The 22,141-nt window shown below is 36.3% G+C and overlaps 5 protein-coding genes and 1 long non-coding RNA gene across 12 annotated transcripts; 3 read left to right on the top strand and 3 right to left on the bottom strand.

Moving 5' to 3' along the window:
* Positions 1–25: 25 nt before the first annotated feature.
* LOC110858355 (tetraspanning orphan receptor) lies at positions 26–4,444 on the bottom strand. Of its 3 annotated transcripts, none has more exons than XM_022107100.2 (11): positions 4,244–4,444; positions 2,875–3,227; positions 2,642–2,800; positions 2,421–2,520; positions 2,224–2,350; positions 2,087–2,134; positions 1,958–1,998; positions 1,655–1,749; positions 1,488–1,543; positions 1,297–1,393; positions 26–1,197 (listed from the first exon to the last, which is right to left on the bottom strand). In XM_022107100.2, exons 2-11 carry the CDS (start codon positions 3,187–3,189, stop codon positions 808–810), a joined length of 1,428 nt encoding a protein of 475 aa, XP_021962792.1. In that variant the 5' UTR covers positions 3,190–3,227; positions 4,244–4,444; the 3' UTR covers positions 26–807. The 3 variants fall into 3 exon arrangements, with proteins under 3 accessions (XP_021962792.1, XP_021962791.1, XP_021962793.1); XM_022107099.2 differs by lacking the exon at positions 4,244–4,444 and adding an exon at positions 3,965–4,237; XM_022107101.2 differs by lacking the exon at positions 4,244–4,444 and adding an exon at positions 3,317–3,335.
* A 437-nt stretch (positions 4,445–4,881) lies between these two features.
* Positions 4,882–5,718, top strand: LOC110858431 (40S ribosomal protein S21). Its single transcript, XM_022107212.2, has 4 exons — positions 4,882–5,042; positions 5,302–5,437; positions 5,505–5,560; positions 5,649–5,718. Exons 1-4 carry the CDS (start codon positions 4,993–4,995, stop codon positions 5,656–5,658), a joined length of 252 nt encoding a protein of 83 aa, XP_021962904.1. The 5' UTR covers positions 4,882–4,992; the 3' UTR covers positions 5,659–5,718.
* A 1,599-nt stretch (positions 5,719–7,317) lies between these two features.
* LOC110858349 (ankyrin repeat domain-containing protein 29) lies at positions 7,318–13,118 on the top strand. 5 transcript variants are annotated; one of them, XM_022107086.2, is made up of 10 exons: positions 7,318–7,736; positions 7,816–7,893; positions 10,751–10,954; positions 11,177–11,287; positions 11,497–11,598; positions 11,675–11,773; positions 11,921–12,146; positions 12,220–12,290; positions 12,383–12,478; positions 12,537–13,118. In XM_022107086.2, exons 3-10 carry the CDS (start codon positions 10,943–10,945, stop codon positions 12,753–12,755), a joined length of 936 nt encoding a protein of 311 aa, XP_021962778.1. In that variant the 5' UTR covers positions 7,318–7,736; positions 7,816–7,893; positions 10,751–10,942; the 3' UTR covers positions 12,756–13,118. The 5 variants fall into 5 exon arrangements, with proteins under 5 accessions (XP_021962778.1, XP_021962779.1, XP_035714593.1 ...); XM_022107087.2 differs by having other exon boundaries at positions 7,318–7,893; XM_035858700.1 differs by lacking the exons at positions 7,318–7,736; positions 7,816–7,893 and adding an exon at positions 10,083–10,103.
* LOC110858348 (dolichyl-diphosphooligosaccharide--protein glycosyltransferase subunit 1) lies at positions 13,110–16,186 on the bottom strand. The gene is made up of 7 exons (XM_022107085.2): positions 16,057–16,186; positions 15,611–15,933; positions 14,834–15,321; positions 14,562–14,721; positions 14,121–14,482; positions 13,685–14,028; positions 13,110–13,593 (listed from the first exon to the last, which is right to left on the bottom strand). The coding sequence occupies exons 2-7, from the start codon at positions 15,870–15,872 to the stop codon at positions 13,410–13,412; spliced, it is 1,800 nt and encodes a 599-aa protein (XP_021962777.1). The 5' UTR covers positions 15,873–15,933; positions 16,057–16,186; the 3' UTR covers positions 13,110–13,409.
* LOC110858622 (craniofacial development protein 1) lies at positions 16,155–17,949 on the top strand. Its single transcript, XM_022107447.2, has 5 exons — positions 16,155–16,297; positions 16,405–16,511; positions 16,614–16,892; positions 16,974–17,463; positions 17,568–17,949. The coding sequence occupies exons 2-5, from the start codon at positions 16,433–16,435 to the stop codon at positions 17,659–17,661; spliced, it is 942 nt and encodes a 313-aa protein (XP_021963139.1). The 5' UTR covers positions 16,155–16,297; positions 16,405–16,432; the 3' UTR covers positions 17,662–17,949.
* Positions 17,720–19,610, bottom strand: LOC118438433. The gene is made up of 2 exons (XR_004836791.1): positions 18,971–19,610; positions 17,720–18,280 (listed from the first exon to the last, which is right to left on the bottom strand). It is a non-coding gene; the product is annotated as an uncharacterized LOC118438433 (long non-coding RNA).
* Positions 19,611–22,141: the final 2,531 nt, after the last annotated feature.

The raw sequence follows: 22,141 nt of genomic DNA, 5'->3' as shown, positions 1-22,141 counted from the left end.
GCTGGGTGAATTTGTAAAATAATGCTTCATGTTGGTACACGCATTTGTTTTATTATTATTTCTAGCATATTTGAGTCATAATTAATTAGTTTATAATGACTTCTCTCCATTAAAATAGTAAATGGACATATTTGTATAGGGATGACTACACTTACACATTTCGATAATGTCCTCTTTGCTTCCATACATCGACCCTGGCTACTTTGCACGGAACATTTTTAGTCGGTGCCAACGTACTATGGTGCCGTTTTATTCAGTTCACTCACAGCTCTTATTTACGTGCTACATTAACTTTTTCCCTATTTTATTAACTGTGAACTATTCACATATTGTTTATATAAGTTTATATACGACAAACATTCGTGGCTGCTTAAAATTAAAAAAAGTCTAATGTTTTGAACGAGTGAACTTCACAGTGAGCCAATCACAACACAATCTACTATAATACCTCCTCAGAAATTGCATGTCAATTCGCATTCAGTCAACTCTTCCGATGGACGATAAATTATTTTTAACTTTTAGCGCAATAACGTTATTTATAAATAAATCTCGAGATAATACACGGCAAGTTTCTCTCTGTACTATATAATTAGCGCATACATTTATCAAAGTTTAAACTGTTATGCAGACTCGAGGGTGGTCTTATTATAAGTTTTTGATATTTATTTCTATAGTGTATTCTTAAACAAGTCAAGTGCATAATATTGAAGGTGGAGGTCTTCATTGCAGGACTGACAGGTTTGTCGATTTTGGATAAGGATTTTGAATAATGAAATGCAAGTGTTTAAACAAGCAATTGAGTTGATTTTAATTGTTGCCACCCCCAGAAGAAGGTGCAGGGGCTACTTCAATTATTTGGATCGTTGTTGTTGTGAGAGGTTCAGCATGTGGTGCCGTTCTTGCTATTATTGATGATTCAGGTGTATCAACTCCTAAATCATTTTCTGAGTTATCCTGATGGGTCTGAGTACTTGGGGATTCAATTAGTTGTGATTGATCCTGCATTTGGTGGGTATGTGACGGCTGTTGTTCAGAAGGTACTTGGAAGTTAAAGGTCAATGGTTCCGCCGCGACTGCAACACTGTATGGAGGTGGAGGAACTACAACTGATGAAGCAGCACCACTAACGACAACATTTCCGTTATTATTGACATTTGTTGACGTAGAACTAGCAGCGTTGGCATCCATGGGAGGCTTCTATTATTTTGTGCGATACAAAAAACAAATGAGATAATCTATGAGTTTTTCTCATCTAGGAAGTAGCAATACCTCATAATAATAATGATGGTTTACTACCTTTGCATATCGCGGATCATTCACGGCTGTATCATAATCAGGGAGATCCGGCAAAAGATTTTGCTGCAGTCCCATTAGATTAGTAGGATCATCATGCCTAGAAATGTACATACACGCATGTGATATAATTTCTTCTGTAATTAGCTTATCAATCAATTGAAGCGCATTAATTAATCTTTTATCATTGTTACCTGTAAGCAATGACAGTACGGATAACTGAGTTTCGTAACATCAGATACTTGTAGCACTAGAAGAAACAAAAGACGCAACAATGAGTCATTTTTATTAAAAATATAATAGTTTGCAATTTATGTATCACATTATTTTTATTTGCTATTCTTATTTACAAAAAACTTACGTTCCAGACAACCCCGATGATGTATGCCTTCGCAGCAATAAACATAACAATGGTCACCAAAGCAAGGAGAGACAAGAGCTGGGGATCCATTTCCACTATTAAAATATAAGTAATATAAATATTATCATAATATTTAATTCATTTTTAAATAGGAAATTTGAACTCCTTGTCTCTAGTCTTCATGTGTCTATAATAGTCTATATATGTTTTTTGAACTAAAGTCATTCTATCATTAGTCGAGTTGAAGTGAAAGCTGCTTATTAGGCATTAGACAGACACTGTCATTAATTTATGACTACCTACCGAGTGCATCTCGATTTGGGATCCAATGAGCATGGGAAATGCTGTACGTAAAAAATTAAATTTTAACATTTTACAAGTATTGGCAGTTTTCGAGGAAGAATTTGTATAATAATGTCACAAGTTTGTTACCTATCCGTCACATTTGGTAAATACGAGAAATATCCCACCATAGTTAAACTGCAAATCAGAGAAATACAATTAGTATGTCAGCCTACACATCATCATCAATTGATTTGAACACTACGTATATACCTAACATCACTTACCAAAATATGCAAAAATCAAAGACCCGTAAAACAAAGAATGGCATGAGGTAGGATGGTTTACCACGTACAGCACCATAAACCATAAGGAGAGTTATCAACATGTTGCAGACCGTGAGAAGAACAACTTCTGCAACGATAATCATAAAAAATAAGCTGCTTGCCTAATTTACATATCAAAAATCAATAACAAATCTTACGAGAATTTGCTTTGCGATCCATAACCATGTTCAAAGGGTCTAATCTGGCTCGCGGATTATCGGTTTGGTCAATTGTAAGTGAATCCGATTTGGGCGATAACTGCATAATAGTAAAATTAGTTGTAAAAAAACAATATTATTTATACGCAAATCCATCTGCTTTTACTTTATAAATATTAAATACAACGCTATATGTTTAAAATTGAAACCGTTACACTTACATCGTATGGATCGCTGAATTGCTTAATATCGTTATTGCTGACGCTGACCGGTGTTGGAAGCATTTGATCTGGGCTGATTGGTTTGCCAATTCTACTATCATTGCCGGCATCATACATGAACATGGCAGCAAGGAAGGACAAATACAAAATGTACAGCATCTAAGAAATACAAATAATTAATCACTTTAACTTCATAAAGTATTTTTTATTTATTTTTATGTTTGCTTTATTACCAAATGACAAACACCAATAAAAATGGTGACTGTACGAACATGGAAGCAAAAACATGTTCTCCAAACATCGCGACGATCAATCCCCCAAATATTCACAGGCATCCCGGCCTCCAAGTTGTTGAAGTGATATCTCTGTTGATGGTGACCCGCGTGGTGGCGATGACGTCGATGAGGTCGTGCTGCACTGGCGCTGCTGCTACTTTCTTCTCGAGTTGTCTGCACTTCTTCCGCAGCAGCCGTGGAAGGCGAAGGTGAAGGCGTCGAGGAAGAGTCTCCAGCAGTGGAGTTATGTGCTCCTGTCCTTGGCGTCCTCATCAATAACAGTTCTGATGATCACTACGTGTGTCTTACCCCTAGAACATTTAAAATAAGACAGGTCTGATTAGACAGATATATATTTTAAACAACAGCATAAATTTTGAGTTTCTAAAAGCGAGCAAACCATTTAGGGATCATATTATCCAGATTTGAATTTTACTACTAACAATAAGTAGATGACACGTAGAAAGTGGGCTTGGAAATCATGAAAATTATGATAAATCCAAAAGACCAGTGGAAAGATGACATGACAATTGCCTTACCAACACCAACACTATCGTATTGTACTCGAATTGCATAAATTCAGAGGTGACGGTAAACGAGAATTGCGTAACTCCGAGCTCAGTTGAATTGTTAATAAAATTGTGATAATTCAAATTCATTCATAACTCTCAAGGTTGCTATAAAATGCTTAAAACAAAAGTTTCCTTTCCTGTCTATTCGGTATAAATTCGTCTTCCGTACACTAGTGCGAACGAATGTGCTTAACTTTGTAATTGTTTTTTTCTATAACTAATTATATAAATTGTTTTACTATTCACTCTAACATCAAAAAGCCTATATAGTTAATATTAATAATTAAAATGAATTTAATTAATAGCTACTAGCTCTTAATTTATAACCCCACCCCCACTAAAAATTCGTCATAGCATGAATGAGTAATTAGCCAAATATACCACAATTTCCCACGACCACAAATACGCGATACAAAGAAATTGCAAAATTCAACTTCCTCTTTTCAAAATAGATTATGAATAATTTATAGACTTACTTTTTTCCCTGGGGTTTCTTGTCTCGACTTGTGCAACTTTTACTCTACTTAATAAAGTTATAATCTTGAATTGAAGCCTTGATAAACTTTGAATAATAGAATTTCTGGTTGAATATCACAATTTAGTAACCCTTAATTACTCGTGCTTCTCTAAACCAACTGCTGGATAATAGAAGAATGGGCAAATGACAAAACAAATGACAAAAATATAATAATACCCGATTTATTATGAGTTAGAAATGTTACTAACTATAACTAGTACAGTACACACATGCTTACTTTGAATAATAAAGGAAAGCTGAAGGCTACGGCTGGTTGCTGCTGCCCTTTACACACTCTGTGCAAACGTGTGGATTCTTAAAGAATCATTCTTTTGCAAAAACTGCATCTCAGCCAGAGCAAAACGATTCTGTGAATAAATGTTCTTTACGGAGCACGCCAAAACTGTGCCACACATCGTTGTCGAGTAATTGGAATTACTAAATTAAGTAAAGCTTTGCAAAAACATTCTATTAGATATTGTGCATTACACGATTTAAACGTTAGTTTTTAGTAAAAATCAATTCATGCCCCCCACTAACATCATCATGATCTTTTACGTGCTCTTGGGCTGGTACATTATTTGTTGACGACATTACGACCACACAATATTCGCAAATATTCTCGGATCATTCACACATTTTCTCGTGCAATGTTCTTCTAAATTTTGGGATCCAACGAATGTATGATGATATGCTGATCAGGGTCCTTGAAAATCAGGGCGTCTTATGGCTGACGTTGGCGTTGAAGGTGCCCAGAAATGGTGCAGACGTCAATGGGTGCGAGAGCTCTCTGTTGCGAGAAACTGCAAATTTTCTCTCAAGTTGAGCAGATGGCGAATTGTGAGGTGAAGTGATACGAGATTTCACGCAGGGCGGCCACTTCAAACCTAACCGTGTGTTCTACTCGTTCCCTGTCTGTGCGGTGTTTCACTGATAAACTCGTCAATTGAAAAACCTTCTTACAAATTTTCAAAAAAAGAAGAAAATATGCAGAACGACGCTGGAGAATTTGTTGATCTCTACGTTCCTCGAAAATGGTAAGCTAAAATTAGATATTGATAATTGATGTAGGGATAAAGACTTTATCATAAAGTGACGATTTCGAGCGAGTTTTATTATATGTCTCAAATTGCTACACACCGCATTACACTTTGCACTGTTTTTAAATTAGTGGAATAAGTGAATTGATGGTGGTAAATTTACTTATAGAACTTCAAAGTAAATTAATGATGCTCTAGAGAGGCGAAACAATTGATTATGCACTTTAATTGATTACTGATCTATTGTGATTTGCAGTACGGCTAGTAATCGTATCATCCACGCAAAGGATCATGCCTCCATCCAGATCAATTTAGCAGATGTGGACGAAACTACCGGCAGGATGTTGGATACTTCAAAGACCTATGCGATCTGTGGGGATATTCGACGAATGGTGAGGAATTTGTATGGTATTGTACGTTGTGACTTTAAATATGTAAAATTAACTATGAATCTTGCAGGGCGAGTCCGATGATTGTATCAACAGGTTGGCGAAAAAAGACGGACTGCTGGCGAAGTAAGTTTCAATGTATTTATTAATTCCTTTAACCTCTATAAATTTTGTACTTCTGAGTATAACTAACTCAATTTTGTATTTGTTTCAGGAATTTTTAATTTTACAAAAACTGTAATATGAAGCAGAGCGGAAATAAATTCGACTGCGAAACAAACCAAGGCCTGATGAAATTTGTGTTATTCAGCATCTATGTTAAGATTTAAACTTCCATAATATTTGTGGATTTCTACTAATTTCTCGTTCATGTTCATGTTACATCCGATAGTTCGGTCGGGCATCTCTGGAAGAAGTGACCAGTGTTGGATAGTTTTGTTGAAAATGCAATATGGTGGTCAGTGAGGGTCTCGTTATGTAACCTTCACAAAATATCTTATGTAATTGTTAGTTTAGGATTCTCGTCATTCGTCAATTATACTATGGTCATTTGCTCTGTATTATAAAGATTATGCGAGTTCCCATCAACAATCTGTCATTACGCTTCTAGTATTACTTCATAATGCACATACAATGCCATATACACCTTAAATCTAATTAACTTTGCAACAATTCAAAATTACACCTCCTATAAATTATGCCATTACATGTGATTTATTTATTTTACTGCATCATTTCTCATAATATTCTAGATATACATTCAATACCGTTGATGCTTATTAGATTTCTTGTTTCGCAATCTCATTAACTATTCAGTTTTTGTATAAGTGTTAATCAAACAATATTTGTTCGTGCAATAGAAGCAAATTAAATCTGCAAATCATTAGAATACGCCAAGAAGGATCATTTAGTGGATTTCTATATTAGGATTCACTTGTGCGCGTGTTCCTTACATCATAATTAATATTAAATATAACTGAGCATCCGTATTATTCTGTTGGCTTATTTTGCGCATTGAAGTATGTAGAACATGTTTCGTATTTAAACACTCTCTTCCTCCACCTCTTGTCTCATATTCCGAGTTTACCTTTACCTTCTATTTAAGCAGCATTACACGCAATATGCAGTAATGCGAGGCGAAAATGGTTTAAAATAGTAAAAAACACTAATCTTCAGGATATTCGTGGTGGTGGATTGGTTGGTGTGTATTATTATATCCGACTATGTATATCGTTGAAGTGTTGAACCTTTCGGGAATAACGGGCCAGCTTTGGTACCACTGATGCCACTGGGCAGTGATTCGCATCCAACAAACAATACATTTCGAAAACTGAGTGAATGACTAACTATTATGAATGCTCAAGTATTATAAGCTCTAAATGGTACGTTCTGAAGGAAGTGCATGCAATTTAGATTGGAGGTGAGATTATTTAAATGGATGCATCTGTTGTTGCAGAGTAAAGAAAAACCACAAAAAAACGAATTCATGACGAATGATTACATAGTAATGTACACCAACAAATAAAAAGTTTGATTGGACTTGCACTTGAAATCGTTCAATAAACTATGTACCAACACTTTTAACATTTAAGTGACAGTTAATCATAAGCAATGAGCATGCAAAATGCTCAATGTTGGCGTGAGACATCCTTTTAGTAGTAATATTTCTGTACTGCAGAAGCCTTCAACTTGGCGTCACAGACATTCGGTGAGCAATGCTGGTGCAAATAAATGTAGACGTACATAGTGAGTAGTGGATATAGCTTGATGTGAACAAATTTACCTTTTTAACTCGTGTTCCTCTCTAAACATAAGTATGCAGGAGTCAACCCATAAAACGCGAATGTGTGCAATTCAGTAGAGCAAAAGAAACCGAGTGGATCTAATCATTGCTTTTCGAAGCACACAACTTGCTGGCTTCATGCAGTTTAGCCTACTCTTTATCCACGCAAAGTTTATTTCAGTTTTGCAAAAGAGGAAACATGTAGTTCACATAACGACATTACTACTAACCCAGTAGCTTTGCGCTTCACACAGGCAGTCCTGGCAGATCTGTATAGTTCAACAATCAGTCAGTTTCAGTCAGGCGTCCGTAGTTGTAGTCCGATTGAAGCATCATAGTTCCATTGGGCAGAATGATAAGCTTATCGTGATAAGTGCCTACATCTCATCGTCTAATGAGCATCGTAACCACGTGGTCTGAAAAACATTCATTCGCTCTCCTGCTATAGAGGCTTAATTACTACCAATTACCACCTCTCGACCTCACGATACGTGTCTATTTTATTTGAATAAGTCATAGGTATACACCTATTTATTATTGGAAAATTGTGCTCCTGGTTTTTCTACTGAATCTTGCAAAATTTCTTGTGGTTCATTAGTGGTTCATTCATTAGTGGCAGTGGTCAATTTTGACGAATATCCGTTCCCAATATCCACAAAATCCAACCATCAGAAAGGTAAGAAATAGTTTCGGGATGTTGAAATAAATCTCATCATAATATTTTGATACGCTTCAAAAATCTGATTGCATAATAGGGAGCAAAGCCATTCATTCTTTTCTTGACAGCCAGCAGAGAAGCTTGTTTTTTTGTTTTTTGTCTTTGGAAAGTTTTGTTTAAGATTCTACTATGCTATGTTTGTACGCAGTTAATAGGCGAGTTGTCTCTTTGTCTCTTTGCTCCATAAAAACTTGTTCATTCTTTTTACGATGTAAATAAAAATTGTCGCTCACTTGTCGTCAGCCCAAGATGATGCAATTATTGCAATTAGGAGAGTTAGGAAGAAAGTTCGCTTTAGGAGGGAGGGCAGTAATTTGACATTTACATATAATTTATTTCTTTGCTAGATAGGTGTGCATACACGTACTCGTCTTTTCTTACTCGTGAGCCGGATGTGAATAAAGTCTTAATTGGTTTTTGTGGACAGTTTTATTTTTATTTTACTTATTAAATTTCCTGACACATGACTTCAGTTGCAGCAAGTACCACTCACTCTCCACATTACAGCGGAGTCTGTTTGGTGTCTTGTAAATCTTGGATAATTAATTATTTAATGATTCGCATACATGTGACATGATCATACATACAACAATGACAATGAATGACTCGGTTCATCCTTAAACACATTTACAACAATGGCTTTCTAATTGGATTGATTAAGAATATCTATTTAACTGTGCTCCCCTGCACTTCATGTTTCCTGTTTTGAATATGTGCACTAGGCAGATCTGTCATCATCAAATTTCTGAATGAATGGTATTGTATGTTTTTAACTGGTGATCAATCTAGATACAATGCAAAATTAGTGTATATTTATTAGCATTTAATTCATTCGACCTATCATTAAGGTGTGCTTTCTTCTAATAACAATTTACACTATAAATGTCATAATAATTATCTCTGCGGTTTAATGAGCCACTATTCGCATATACATAAAGAAACGTTATAATTTAGTATATTATATGCAACTTTCTCTCGTTTGGCAAGGACAATAATAATCGAAGCTGTTCTAAAACTATTCTCTCTCAACGCCTCTGCAATATTTGTGGCTGTATGCATATGTAAATGAGACCTTGGCAAGACAATTACAGACACTGCTGAATGAAGTGAAGAGCATCATACATTTTCAGATTACGCAAACTAAAACAAATAGTCTCATCCGCTTCAATGGAAGCAAAACAAATGTTGATGATGCCAATGCACAATTTTATATTTGTGGTGGAATAACTTTTCAGCCAAACCGACGACTCACGTTGTCCCATTTTGCAATTGATCCTGTTCCAAGAACTCATAATTAGAGTGCAAGGTCGCTGCTTGGGAGTCACTCAACTTCCTGTCATAAAGACGTGGTATGAAAAGTCGGAGAAGAATTATTTAGCTGGAATTTTAGTTAGGCTTTCTCTTCCATTTCCTCGTTATGATTTCCTGTTGATTGATTTCCAGGATTAATATAATACTGAACACACAAGCATATGAAATTGCTACATTTACGGGATGATACTACACAACGAGGAAGCTTATATAGCCAAATATCAGACACATTACACATACGAATGCAATAATATATGTATACAAATCACCATCGCATGTAAAGTGCTCATTAGAATTTCTCAAGTTTTTTTTGACATTTCAATCTCGAATTAAACTCATTCATCTTTTGATTGTGCTACTTAATGATAATCCAAGTTGATTATTCCTTCCTTTGCTGAAGTGATAACGCTTAATAATTTCCTGTTTTTAGAAAATTCGCTTTTTCACGATAACATTCTTTCATTCAACCGACCGATAAATGTTTCATACACGCGAAACTTCATTTTTATATCGACGACGATTTCTACTGCCTGTTTAAATCCAGCCTCATTTACAATTAGTTTGATTAAAGGATTGCAAAAGTTTCACTGTACACGTATACACTGCATATTATGTACATATGGCTGATAAGATAGTGTGGTTTAATGGTAATCTTTTGCCGACGAAGTATCGGGATGAGGATTTATTGAAGCGTTGATAACATGTTATTGAAGCCATGCGCAGGTATGTACATATTTGCTGTTGTGAGACATGCAACCATTTTTACAAATTACTTGATTACTTGTTGAACACATTTCACCGTGTTTTTTTACAATTACCTAACTTTTCAACCAATTTGTGTTAATTTTATTATTAAAGTAATACACCAACAAATAATATTAATGTGAATTGAGTTACTATCAATTTCTTGTTTCTTCAGATCATCTCACATATTTATTTAGTTTCGAATAAGCTGCTGTTGACTTCAGAAGCAACAATACATAAGCTCATGTACGAACATAGTTCATTCGTGTACATATGTGTTTAAAGTCCCGTTTGTTGAAATTTCATGTGATTTTTATCGCATTTACTTTATTCTCCTTGCAGTTTGTGCTATATTATTATTCTTCAAGAGCCTTTATAAAATTCATGTCATTATCCAATCACTTGAATTTATTAGTTAGTCGCTTGGCATCCGACAGATTGAGGTAACTCAAAAAAAACTGTTGCACATTTCTGCTGTGGTCCTTCTTCCACGTAATAAAATAGCCCATCGTCTCATATTAAATCGAGGTAAATAATTTGCGAATAAAAATTAGGCTAAACGTGCTTTCCTGAACAACTCACGAATTCGGAAAATTGCATTTGCATGCCACGCCATGTGCTGTTGTTTACAGGAATAGAATAAATCATAAACGCGTGCATACTCCACGATTTTCTTTGTGTGTGATAATTAAGTTCTACATTCACGACTGTACTGTAACTTGTCGTAAATGAAATTTAATCTCAATTTGGTTGTTTACAGGACGTGAAATTGGCCAAATTTTCTGTGTTGAAAGACACGCAGAATTTAAAAGCCCTGCAGTTGCTGCATACACACATCCTGTTTCAAGATCTGGTTGGTATATACTAAATGTGGGAACGGATCGATACAAAGTTCGGGATTTGGGTGGTAAAAAAGTTGGCCTTATTCTTCTGTAGCAGTATTGTATAAGAGATGTCTTTTAAGGTAAACACCACCCTCACAGCACAGACCTTTGTACTCCCAACATTTCCTCATTTTTTTCTACCATAACTATTTAAACTAGAGTATCATCGTTATTATGCACAATTTGTGATAAGCGCTGTTCCTTCAGTTTTTCAATTTTGTTCAGTGTCTCATGCTGAAAGTTTCTTTCGGCAGAATTTCTAACGTCTATTTGTATATGCAATTTTGCACATCTTTTTATAGAGAGAAACGCCTTGGGATATAAAACTACATCGTGCTGCAATTCGGGGAGATTCTGACATTATTAATCACCTCTTGAATTCCGGACGGGTTCACGTGGACTGTCGAGATAATGTGAGTTGACATAATTAGTTATTATGCTTGCATAGATGGGACAATCCATAGTCCATTTGTTCCATACCTCTCTTTTGAGTTAAGTACTAAAGATTTAGTTACAAAAGTTGGCTTTTTTGAGGTGGCTAATTCTAATTTATATTTTGTTCATTCTTACATATGTCCTCCTTTTTGAAATGAGCAGGCAAATGACACTTTTTGAATTGCAGGATGGTACCACGCCTCTCATGTTTGCCGTCGCGGGGTGTAACTACAACTGTGTTCAGGAATTGCTAGAACAAAATGCTGATCCGAATGCGAAGCGGTTTGAGGTAGGAATTATTATGGATTGGCATGTCTCAAGGTGGTAACGTAACCGAGAACGTCTCATTTTTCCACTCTGATCAGACACGAACATCTCCACTCTTCCTGGCAGCTCAAAACGGGGATATTGACACATTGAGACTGCTCCTCAAATATGGGGCAGAGTTGGATCAACCAAATTGTGTTAGTAATTTTTCCACTAAAAATTAACGAGTTATGCTTCTTGGTCAAATTGAGATTGTCATAAAATTGGACTACGTAGAGTAAAAACTCTACTTATTTAAATGTGTAAACTGAATTAAAAGTGCCACTTGTGTGAATATTCTGCAGGACGGGGGAACGCCACTCTTCGTTGCATGCCAGGAAGGACACGACATGATGGTTCGAGAGCTTCTTGCACTGGGGGCTGATCCGAACCATCCGATGAAGGACAGAGCCACGCCACTCTTCGTCGCAGCCCAAAACGGCCACTGCACAATCACTAGGCTCCTGCTGAGTAAAGGAGCCATTGTCGATATCCGGAGAATAGATGGTGCAACGCCATTGTGGATTTCGTGTACGTAAAACTAATTATTAAATCGTATGCACTTTCTTAAGTTTATAAGTATATATTAATTTATTGAAACTAGGTCAAATGGGACATGCCACTGTGTGTTCAAGTTTGTTGGAAAAAGGAGCTTTTGTTGATGCATTAAGAAATGTATAAACTCACAGAGACATGACTTGAAACAAGTTTCAAGTTTATATTACATACGTGACGTATATTTCAATTTGTACTAAATATGCTTCCAGGATGGAGCTTCTCCTTTGTTCAAAGCAGCTCATAAGGGATTTCGAGATGTTGTGAGAGTGTTATTACCGTACAAACCAAAATTGGGCTTTTTACCGGTATAGTAAATGTTTATTTCCATTTTGGGCCGATTTTAGAATTTACATAATTTTGCAGAATGGTGAAAGTGCGTTGCACGGTGCGGCGATGTTTGGACATTTGGATGTTATCAGAACCTTACTGCATGCTGGATCGGATGTCTCATTGACCAACAGGGATGGGAACACGCCTTACCAAATTGCTCTCAAGTACAAACACCCACATGTCGCAGACTATCTTAAATCACTTATTTCTTCCACTCCGAAGCCAAAGCCAAGTCAGGGCCAAAACTTGTGAAACTGTTTCGGTGTACATATCGGTATTACCGTGTCTTATTTCCTATTCATGAAATGCCTTGTGTTTTGAACGTTGATTGAAGCCGCAATTCCATTGTTCATAGTTATTTTAGTCAGTCATTTGGTGCCCTCAGGAAAATATGTTGCACACAATGATATAATTCTACCCCAACTTTATTCTATTTCTATTGTGCCGTTTTTCATCATTAACAACGAACGACCGATATATTGTGTCGTCTAAATGCAATGCAATCCATAATTAACTACATATATATATATATATTTATGAGTTTATTTTTATGAACTGTGATGAGATTTACTAAAACTAGTAAAGAATTAAAAGCGAAACAGATGATAAAAGTAACAAATCATGTGCTTTATTTTTAACAATCCTCCTTTCACACACAGCTTACAAGAATGTTTTTTGTAGTTGTAGCATACAATTAAAATATGCTAAGCACTTTGCTATCACTTCGTATCAACTAGATAGAACAATACATTTTCACGAAAGTTGAAAAATATTAACCAACAGCACAGAAGCTGCAAAAACAATACAAGAATTCGACAAGATAACTACATGAAGGTATGTATGTAATAGTTTTAACCGCAATGACTGATATTTGGTAAGTTTTTCAGATAATTACCAAACTATTAATTACAAATTCTTAATAATTTGATTAATTTTCTCAGCGAATTCGTCCCGTTTACGAATAAATTGAGCTTCTTGTTCCGAAAACTGTTGTCTCGGCATCTTTCCAGTTGCAAACTTCTCGACGGTTTGAGAATAAGTTATGTAAATTTCCCAGAATCCACGATCTTGTCTTTGCAGTTCGGTGATACTGTACAAAAATCAACAACAAAAATAAAGGCATGTGAAGAGATAGTATGGCAAACAATAATATTAGTGAAAATTGCCAGTCTCTTTCTTACGTTTCAAATAATTCGGGGGCCTCGCTTCGATGTTTGCTAGCAATATCATTGATGGCCTGGGTCTCAGTTTTATGTTCAGTCTGCATATTTTTTAAAGCAGATTGGAATGAACCACTATCCTTATTATTCTTCAGTTTGACCAGTTGGCTGTCAAAGTTTTCATAAATCTGAGCTCGTTTGCCATGTTTCCGGAGTACATTTTCAACAACAACTTCATTTCCAGTTGGCCCTTTTCCTGGTTTGGACGAAGAAATGGAAAAATCAAGACGAACGTAGATGATCACAGTTAAGAACAGTATCAAAAAAGCTGCAACAATGAGCAAAGGTTCTCGGAGCATGTAAACCTACACAATAAATAAATATATGATTTAGTTATTCCCGTTGCCAGACTAGCAAAACAATGGATAATGTTTGGCAATGAATGGATGTTCTTTACCTTTGGAAACGTGTACTCTACAGTAAAATCCTGAATATGATTTTCAACAAGATTGCTGCTCAACACGGTGATAACAGGACGACCAATGACATCAAGGTACGTGTAGTGCAGAGATCTGGCAAGTTCTTTCACTGGGTAGGGTGGCCTAAACTTGATGTTGCTGGCTCCTTCAGGGAGAATAATCTTGACAGACAAGTCTTCAACAACCATGGAGTCGAATACGTGGTCCAAGAGCCTCATTTTCAAGGCATAGTTGGATCCTTCAGCAAATAAATATTCGTATGAAGGAACATTGTAGCCTAAAACGTATCTTGTCTTCCATCCTCCAAAGAGTGGAAATCTTGGACGAAGAGTAAGTTCAACTGAAAACATTCGACAAATTCATACAATGAAATTCTTATGATCACTTTTGTTGTATTTATCAATTAATAAAATATGAACCTGAATCATGTTTCGACCACATGTTAGAAGTGGAAATATTTCCAATGTCATCTCTGTAGTACACATCCTTGGCAGATGCGGGTAAAATTGTCTTGAAAGCTTTGATTGAATTAATCCCCGAATTTGCTTCTCGTTGATAATCAAATCGTGAGAATGATCCCTAAAATAATTTTAAAAAATTTGCTATCAAAACAATCACATTTCACAATATATCATAATTATAGTACGTATGTATCACACACAAATTCATTTTTGGAAAAGTTTTTGTTTACCTTTAATTTCGCCCCTGTATGGACAATTTCGATTTTCTCTTCAACAGCGACATTTCCCCAATGTGACACCTCAATCAAACGGTCCAACTTTGTGATGGTCAGGAAAGGACTATTGTTTTCATAATGGGCGATTAGTTCACTCTGTGAATATGGGACGATATTTTCATACGGGCCGAAACTGATGATGTTATCCGACTGTGAATACGGCTTTAGTTTCGAAAAGCTTTCAATATTTCTCGACGACAAGGTGACCTTCGTAGACTGTTTTTTGACTGTGTATGGAGAGTACACATAATGATTTCCAACAAATTTCACCAGTTGCTTCTCCTTTTGTGTGATTTCAGATGGGAAAGGGACAAGATGTTGAGTGAAAACTTGCTCGACTTCCAAATCAACGGTTTTCCCCTTGGCCAGTTCAGTCGCAAGCTCTATCTTGTACGCTAAGGCTTCGGTATTACCAGGGATTTGAACAATAGAGGTTTTCAGACCTGCAAATTAAACCAAGTTCAATGAAACTAATCAAACACTTGCATATTTCAAATTTCATTGTATCTCGTGTTTGTATGTATTTGTTGTACGAATTCCATGTCATTTAAATCTACTTTATTATTAAAGTAGACACAATATGATAGGCATATTCAAATTAATCTCCGTCTCTTTCGACACTTTTCATCGCGACATCGTGAGAAAGCAACACAGAGACGTATCTTGGCTTGGACATAAGCCGAACTTAAACAAATAGCCTAAAATTCATGCACTATGGGCTACGTCACCTACCAGTCTTTCCATTGTTCGTCGATGCGCCGATAAATGAGAGGTGCGCTTTAAGCACGGGTTCCACAGTGAACAAAAATACTTTGGTCGAAGCCGCATTCGTATTTTCCAACTTTATCTTGTTAGAAATGAGCACCACTTGGCTTGAAACATCCACCGTCCTGTCCACTGAGAGAATCGTCAGTTCTTCTACACGGACCTGGGCCACGGCCAGACCGACGACGGCCGCCAGGAGGAGGAGTCCTGGGCGAAGTAGTCGTCCCATATTTAGATTTTTCCTTGGGTCAGTCCGACCTTTTCCTATCTCTTCAGTGTGTATGAATATTCTACAAAGGTAAAAGACCAGTCAAGAAGCGCACATTCAAGAAGGGGTTTTAACAGATCAGAACCCTTGAAATTGAGACCTAAATAGTTAATTGTTAAATATAAAATTAATTGAAGCTGTATACCTGTCAAAAAATGCTGGAGAGGAGCCGGCCGAGCGAGAGCTGGAGGTTGCGGAGTGGTTGGTTGTGAGTTGTGTCAAAGGAGGCGTGCTCACCGCCTCACTCCGGGAATTCTCAAATCACTCAACACCAACTCAAGCCATGAACTTGCAATCGTGAAACGTGTGGAATTTGTAAATTTATATTTCTCAAAATAGATACCCACCGTTAAGTTTACATTTTATCGGGATATTCTTAGAATAAGGTGAGTCCTCCAATTTAAAGCATAGCTGCATTGAAATTTGCGTATCCTATTTAACCCATGTTTTGTTTTGATTTTGATAATTCATGAATCATGACTTTATTATGCAGAATTTAAAAGTTGAATTAAAATTACATCATGGAGCCAGACGAAGAAAACGCTTTAAACTCAGAGTCTGAAGATGAGGACTATATACCAGGAGCTCAACCTAGTGAAGGTAATGGGTGTTATTTAATGCATTTATATCTCATTCTTATCTACCGCATTCTAATTTTGCCGTATGTGCAACTTATTTATTTATTCAACTATCATTGTATAGTTGTAAGTGAGGAAGAAGAAGATGGTGATCCTGAAGCCAAGAGTGATGAGAGCCGCAAAAGGAAGAAAAAATCTGCTGGTGGAAAGCAAAGAACAAAGCGCCAACGCCGCCGCAAAGGAGAAGATGATGATGAAACTGAGGACGACTCCGACGACCAAGATTTTATCGTTAGTGAAAAAGATTTGGAAGAAAATCCAGAAGAAATCGAGACTGAGGATCCGGAAACGAAAGCGCGAAGGGAGCTGATGGAAAAGGAACGTACGGATAGACTTTGGGAAGGTATTAAGATTGATGAAACACAAAAACGCTAGTTTGATTGGGTTATTATTTTAATTTTGGATTTTCATCTTATGTTAACAGATTTTCTTACGGATGTTGAAACTACTCAAGCCAAAAGACGACAGGAGAAAGAAACTGGGTTTAAAACTCCAACCGAGAAAATCGTTACAAAAGTGTATGATTTTGCTGGAGAACGGGTACAAGTGCAGGAGAAAGTTAAAATTGAACAACATACGAAGCATAAAGGTGTTTCAACATCATTAAATGGAACCACGACGGCAAATACAGAATCTAACAATGGATCTGAAAGTGGAAATTCGGAAGAGGGCGATACACCGAAACGGACAAAGAAATATAGAGTTAGTTTCCTTAGTGGGAATCCCTCAGATATAGGGTTGGGGGGTGGAAAAGGAGTCAGTGCTAAGGAGGGATTGTCAAATGTTCTAAATGCTCTGCAAGCTAAAAAGAAGAAAATTGGAACATTGGAAAAATCAAAGCTGGACTGGGAAGCATATAAACAAGATCAAAATATTCATGAAGAGATGTCAATTCACAATCGCAGCAAGAATGGGTAAGTCCGTCGTATTTTCGTGTTTGTTTATATATTTATATATTGCACTGGTTAATAATTTAAGGTTTAACTTACTATTAATATCACTTCGTATTAATTTACAGATTTATTGATAAACAAGAGTTCTTACAACGAGCTGATGTACGCCAATTCGAAATAGAAAAAGCAGCACGATCAAAGAGAAGAAGGCCTTTGTGAATATAAGCACATAATGATATTTTTTGTAAATTTGTTTGTTTTTAATACCAAGTTATTGATAAGGTTCATTTTATATTACTAGTTTCGCCGTATTCCACTTCGTTTGTGGGTTAGCTTAGTCGTACTTGTGATAATTAAGAAACAAAATATGTAGAGAGTATTATGTAGCAATCACGGAAAGCAAGTATCGAGACTTTTTACATGTTATTATGAGTATACATATGGTCAATGGTATAAATTACATTCGAATCTTGACATGTATAAAATAAATTCAAAATACAACCTTAATTTATTCCATATTATTTCACTACATCAAATTTAGATCGGTTATTCTCAGATTAAAATGCTTCTATATTTCGACTAATTTTGAGTCGAACATTTACTCAAAAGTTTAAAAGAGGACAAGTTCACAAGTCAAATAACTTGCCTTCTTCTAACAAGCAGTCGACTGTCGAGCGGTGCACCATGGTGGGATGTCTGGTGGTCTTAAATGGACCATAAATACCCAGAAACCAAATCATGCTAATGGAATTTTGTGGAACAAAAACTCGTTACATACCACCGTGTGATTTATTGACAGAACATGGCTCTGCTTCTTAGACAATCCTAGCTTCGGTTTCTAAAATAATTTCCATGAATTGAGACATTTAAAATATTGAATAGTTCTTAATCCACTCTTGAAGAGAAGAGAAGGTACAAAACGTTCCGGGATTTTTGGTAAACCATATTCAATTCGGTCTTTTCTTAAACTAAAGGACTTCTTAGATTACAAAAAAGGACGATGATAATCACTCGTTTGGGAGGGATAACATCGCTCCTCCACACGTGTACATCTCGTTAAGCCGATAATGCATCCCTGTTTGTCAGGATGTCATGCAGGGGACTTAACTCATGAAAGTGAGACTTGTTCCATGTCAGCTTTCTTAGTGGGCACTAAGTAAACCCAATTTCCATGAAAATTATTCCTTGAAAGGCAATGAAAGGGCAACTAGCCGATGCATGCATGAACGAGTCAAGTGGTGCTGGTGGGGGATCCTTGAAGTTGTGGACCTTCACTTGCCTCTCATCATCCGTCTTTACATATCCGTCGTATGCACGAAGTATACAATTTCAAAACTTTTCTCTTCTCCCGATCCCCAAAATAACGTAATCGTAGATAAAATATGCACCAACATAGCATTATCATATACAAAATTACGTTATGCATATTTTATTGATTGATTAGTGAACAGGATTCAGGAATGGCGACTTTTGTCAATTGATGAAATGGGCTATTTTCGTGAGTATAAAAGCTGCATAATGGACAAACCTGTTTCATCCTCTCGGTCTGAATAGATGGATCCTCCTATCAATGCTGACGTATGTACGTCTCTTCTGGTTGATCTGCTTCATCACCGAGTGAAATGAAAGTATTATTGCTGGAACTATATCAATACTATTGGAATCATCGATCAGAATGAGACTTGGCGTGTATTTAAGTAAACTGGTCAAAGGCTTTTAAGTCTCTTGGCTCTAAGAACTGACGCCTTAGCAAGACAGCGTGTCATTTATTTTCTGTTCATATGTACACTAAACCACAATGACCTTAACTACCTAAACTACAAAAAACCAACCCCATGGCTGTTTTAAGACTGAGACTGCATTGTTGTGTGTATGTACATAACATAATAGCATTGGTCTCCCTAACCAGAAATTCTCATCTGGCTTTGTCTATCCATCTCAGGCTTCTGCTGCTGGATGTGAAAATCTCATCTCGGTGTTAAACCCCGTCCAAGAACAACAGTCGTAAGTTCACCCTCCTCATGAAATCATCCTTCCTTTCAGTTCCAGATTTCTTATTGGGCCGTCAGTCTCGTGGTCGTAATCCCGACTGATAAATATTACGCTGCAAATTTATTCGACACGTCCAATGTGACCGTGACATATGACGTCGTAACGCTTAAATATCGGTGCTCAAATAATGCGTCACCTTTTAATGTTGAGATCATGTCTCACCATTAAGTTCCTGTTCCACATTTGACTACTGTCGACTCTAGTGAATTATAGCTTAATTAAGGCACAATCTCAAGAAACCCAACCTTTTTGACTCACCTTTCGGATTCGTGCAGGTTTTTTACGACCGTGTTCAAGTGTAAATAGGAAGTACTAAAGTTCACACTTTAGTATTGAAATATTTGTGAAAACAACGACAACTTGAGAATGATCGTGAAATTCAATCAGTGACTCATCATATTTACTCGCAATTTATAATTTTCCATCGACGAACAGCAACGTAAGCGTGCATGCAGAAGAGGAATTGTGAGCCAATGATGAAGTAATGCTGCGTTGGTTAAGTGGAAATTAGCGTCTCATCGTCATTTTGCGAACAAAGTATGTTTTATGTACAAGACTTGATGTCAAGTTAAGTCAAGTTATGCTCATGCACTCCTTTAAAGCACCACTCTAAATACTTCATATAATCGTACAACATATCGCCCATCGTCACCATTATTCGTCATTTCATTGTTATACAGAGTAATTTTCTTCGTCTATTAGTCAGAATATAATGCAACCGACATGAGACAATTACTTATGCTTTTTGTCATAAATTTGTGTGTCGAATTATTATTACATTACTTGGATTAAGGTCCTTACATTAATATTTACCAACCCTACGACAATTATGGTCATTCAACAAGCAGATTTTATCCATTTCGTTGTCCTGTTCATGCCCGTAGATTTGATTGTTTTGATTAGAAATGCAACTTGCATCTTGCAGATTAATACGAGTCTTCAATAAAATAAAATAAAATGGTACCGTTTCCCAGTCACGGACATCAGCGTCGAGATAAGTTTTGCTCCACTTAAGATTAAAGCAAAAGACAACATTGTTTGTGTACTATCGACACAATAATTTATGTCACACTGCGATGACAATACTCTGATATATGCAGGCAAAATACAAGGACTTTATTGCATCTAATTGCGAAAAGCATAATTTGTCCCTAAATTACGTATACTGCTATATACCTACACAATCACAGTCACAACTAAATAAATACCAATCCATACATACCTATACACTTATTACATGACATTTTAATCACAAATTTATTCTGGTCCTCATCATCATCTTCTATGGCAAAGTATGCCCATCCAAGATCTACATACACACACAAGATACTGCAATATAGTAAATAAATACACGCGAAAGGGTTGGCTGGTTGGCTAAATAGTCAAGTTTTCCAAAAGTTGTCTCATCGCTGACCGCATGCATCAGTTCTCTTCTGACAACCTCAAGGAAAACAGCTAATTTTTACCGTTTATTCGCTGCATTTAACTTTGAAGTTAATAATATATGTAGCATCTTAAAATTCAGGGTTAAATTAAAATTAAAGCTGCAAAACCACAGGCGTGGAATTTTAGTTCTACTAGGACAAAACATCAGTTCGTCCAACTTTGTGTGTAAACGTGTAAGTAAAGGCACATTTTTGTTAAGCATGTCAGTGACAGTGTCAGTGGTATGGAGAGTTTTAATTGCGAAAAGCTCGGAACATATACGCCGGTAGTGCTAGTGGCGCATCTAAAATCCTTAATATTATCATGTTAAATAAGACAAGTTCAATACTGATTTTTTATTGCGAACTTATACATAAATTCAAAATTACTGGAGAATTGATATTTGACCTGATGCAAAGGGAGGCGATAACTAAGAAATATCTCCGATCCATCAATTTCATCAATGGGGTATAAAAACTACAGACTGATGATGGTAATGCATTGCATTTTAGCACGCATCATTTGTAATATGTCGTCTCTGCCAATCGTAAATTATTAAAATACGGACGCTGTTGTAAAAAATCATATGCATACTGATTGAACTGGCTTAATGTACAATTGCACTATGTTGATGTTTTTAGCATAACTACATATTTACATACTACATATAGCAGATTTTGTTATGTTTCAAAGTTTGGATTGACGATTGATGAATTTTTACTCCTTAAAAAGTCATGAAATATTGATTTCGATATCGTCAGAGATGCATACGTCATACCAGTTGCATTACTCATCATCATTCATCTGTACATTTTTACAATTTGCTCACGGGGTAGAAAGTCGGAATTCCTCACTCAGTTTTTGTAATTCTCAAATCATAAATGCATTTTTGAACTGAGAGAAAATTTATTTGGAAGTAGATAATGTAAACATCTATGTTTGGAAATTCTGAGGGTGCGTTATATCTCAGGAGGGGAGGTTGTGTACTATCAACTCTCGGATCTCGATGCCCTTTGGATATGTTGTAGTGTCCCAGGAATGAACAAGAACCCTGAAGTGGTTTGATGCCATGGCCACATTTACGCACGCCACACCCACTCAAAGGTGCCCAAAAACCGCTTTCACTCCAGCTTTCACTCACTTAAATTGACCCCAAAAATCCAATTTTACTCCGATTTTGAAATTTCTTTCACCATTATACTCCCAGATAGTTGTTCTCTTA

The sequence above is a fragment of the Folsomia candida genome, unplaced genomic scaffold (assembly GCF_002217175.1).
Source record: "Folsomia candida strain VU population unplaced genomic scaffold, ASM221717v1 Fcan01_Sc021, whole genome shotgun sequence".
In the NCBI taxonomy this organism is placed as follows: domain Eukaryota; kingdom Metazoa; phylum Arthropoda; class Collembola; order Entomobryomorpha; family Isotomidae; genus Folsomia; species Folsomia candida.
This window is presented reverse-complemented; position numbering and strand designations above follow the sequence as displayed.